Raw genomic sequence first — 2,200 nt, forward strand, 5'->3', positions numbered from 1 at the left:
CCCGCCTCGGCCTCCCAAAGTGCTGGGATTACAGGCTTGAGCCACCGCGCCCGGCAGAACATTATTTTTTAACTCATCATTCTTCCAGTTTTTGTTGTTGTTGTTCTGAGATGGAGTCTCGCTCTGTCACCCAGGCTGGAGTGCAGTGCGATCTCAGCTCACCGCAGCCTCTGCCTCCCAGGTTCAAGTGATTCTCCTGCCTCAGCCTCCTAAGTAGCTGGGACTACAGGTGCGCACTACCACACCCAGCTAATTTTTTGTGTGTATTTTTAGTAGAGATGGGGTTTCACCACGTTGACCAGGCTGGTCTCTGACTCCTGACCTCAGATGATCCGCCCACCTCGGCTTCCCAAAGTGCTGGAATTACAGGAGTGAACCACCACGCCTGACCATTCTTCCAATTTTTGAATTTGAGTTACTAGAACCCAGTTTATGTTGTTAATATTCCCCTCTTTTTGACTTGCTTGTTGTTCTGGCCCTACCTTAGCTTCCCGTATGGTCTCCATCTCCCCTGTAAGTGCTTAGAAAGTTGCAGCTTCCTCCCTTGGATGATTCCAAAGAGCAGTTCTCTCTCCCTAACCTGTTAGTTAGTGACATAACCCCATCAGTGTTGGAAGCTACTGTATTGAACTCAAGACGTTAGATAGAAATGGGTAAATTTTCCTATTGGGGCTCTTCAAAGATTAGGACAATGTAGTTGCTCTCCCAAAACCTCATTAGGAAGTATGAATCAGTGGTTCAAGTGTTGTGTTGGTGCTATTATAGGTACCTTTGCTACAGGTAATTAATTAAACTGGACATTTATTTATTTAAAAAGGAGAAACCTCATTGGAAGGACCCAGCCATGCCTGAAAAATAAGTATGATAGAGCAGCTTACTGGGACTTTTAACACGGGACTTTGAGAGCAGAGCAAATGAATAATGTGAAGAGCTAGAACGTTGCCTTTTGGGTCAGAATGTTAATATATCATCCTGATAGAATGTCTATGAATTTCATAGGTTATATAGGGCAGAGCTGGGCTATGACCACTCATTTTGGAGCTTTTACTTAATACTACTGTACATCTCATCCCAACAGTTGTCTTTTCTCTATCTAGAAGGAGAGCAGCTTAATCATGTTGGTGGGAAAGAGTGATGCTGTGACTTTCAGTTATGAACTGAACATTTTTCTAGTATTTTACAGTTACTTTTAATACCACTTTTAGGGAAATTGATATGTTCTGTAATGAGAATGTAGTCAACATCATGGAGACTCAAACCTCCTGCTTTACCTGACTCTTTGTTTATTTTCCTAGGTTACCAAAGTGACCCAGGTAGATGGAAACAGCCCTGTCAGGTTTTCCACAGAGACCACTTTCCTAGTGGATAAGTATGAAATCCTGTAACACCAAGAAGAGGGAGCTGAAAAGGAAAATTTTCAGATTAATCAAGAAGACGCCAACGATGGCTGACGAGTTTTTCCCAAATTTACAAGCCATTGGAGACCCCTTTTTTCTGATACAATGCACGATTCTCTGCGCGCAAGGACCCTCCACTCACCCCCATGTTTCAGTGTCACAGAGACATTCTTTGATAAAGAAATGGCACAAACATAAAGGGAAAGGCTGCTAATTTTCTTTGGCAGATTTTATTGGCCAGCAGGAAAGCAAGCTCTCCAGAGAATGCCCCCAGTTAAATACCTCCTCTTCCTTTACCTAAGTTGCTCCTTTATTTTTATTTTATTATTATTTTTGGGTTTTTTTTTTTTGAGATGGAGTCTCGCTCTGTCACCCAGGCTGGATTGAAATGGCATGATCTTGGCTCACTGCAACCTCTCTGCCTCCTGGGTTCAAGCAGGTCTCCTGCCTCAGCCTCCCGAGTAGCTGGGACTATAGGTGCACACCACCACCCCTGGCTAATTTTTTGTATTTTAGTAGAGATGGGGTTTCCCCATGTTGCCCAGGCTGGTCGTGAACTCCTGAGCTCAGGAAATCCACCCACTTTGGCCTCCCAAAGTGCTGGGATTACAAGCATGAGCCACTGCACCTGGCTGCTCCTTTATTTTAATCCCTAAATATATAATCCCTAAATATATTTCATACTGTGTTTTTAAAAAGTTTTCTCACCGGGCACGGTGGCTCAAGCCTGTAATCCCAGCACTTTGGGAGGCCGAGACGGGTGGATCACGAGGTCAGGAGATCGAGACCATCCTGGCTAACAC

The 2,200-nt window shown here is 44.2% G+C and overlaps 1 protein-coding gene across 1 annotated transcript in view; it reads left to right on the forward strand.

Moving 5' to 3' along the window:
- Positions 1–2,200, forward strand: part of ARCN1 (archain 1) — a 40,192-nt gene that overhangs the window by 34,806 nt on the left and 3,186 nt on the right. Inside the window, exon 10 of the mRNA XM_011927041.1 lies at positions 1,296–2,095. Within this exon, the coding sequence (XP_011782431.1) occupies positions 1,296–1,385 (90 nt within the window). The 3' untranslated portion in view covers positions 1,386–2,095. The remainder of the gene's footprint in view (positions 1–1,295; positions 2,096–2,200) is intronic.

Source organism: Colobus angolensis, unplaced genomic scaffold (genome assembly GCF_000951035.1).
Source record: "Colobus angolensis palliatus isolate OR3802 unplaced genomic scaffold, Cang.pa_1.0 Scaffold7, whole genome shotgun sequence".
In the NCBI taxonomy this organism is placed as follows: domain Eukaryota; kingdom Metazoa; phylum Chordata; class Mammalia; order Primates; family Cercopithecidae; genus Colobus; species Colobus angolensis.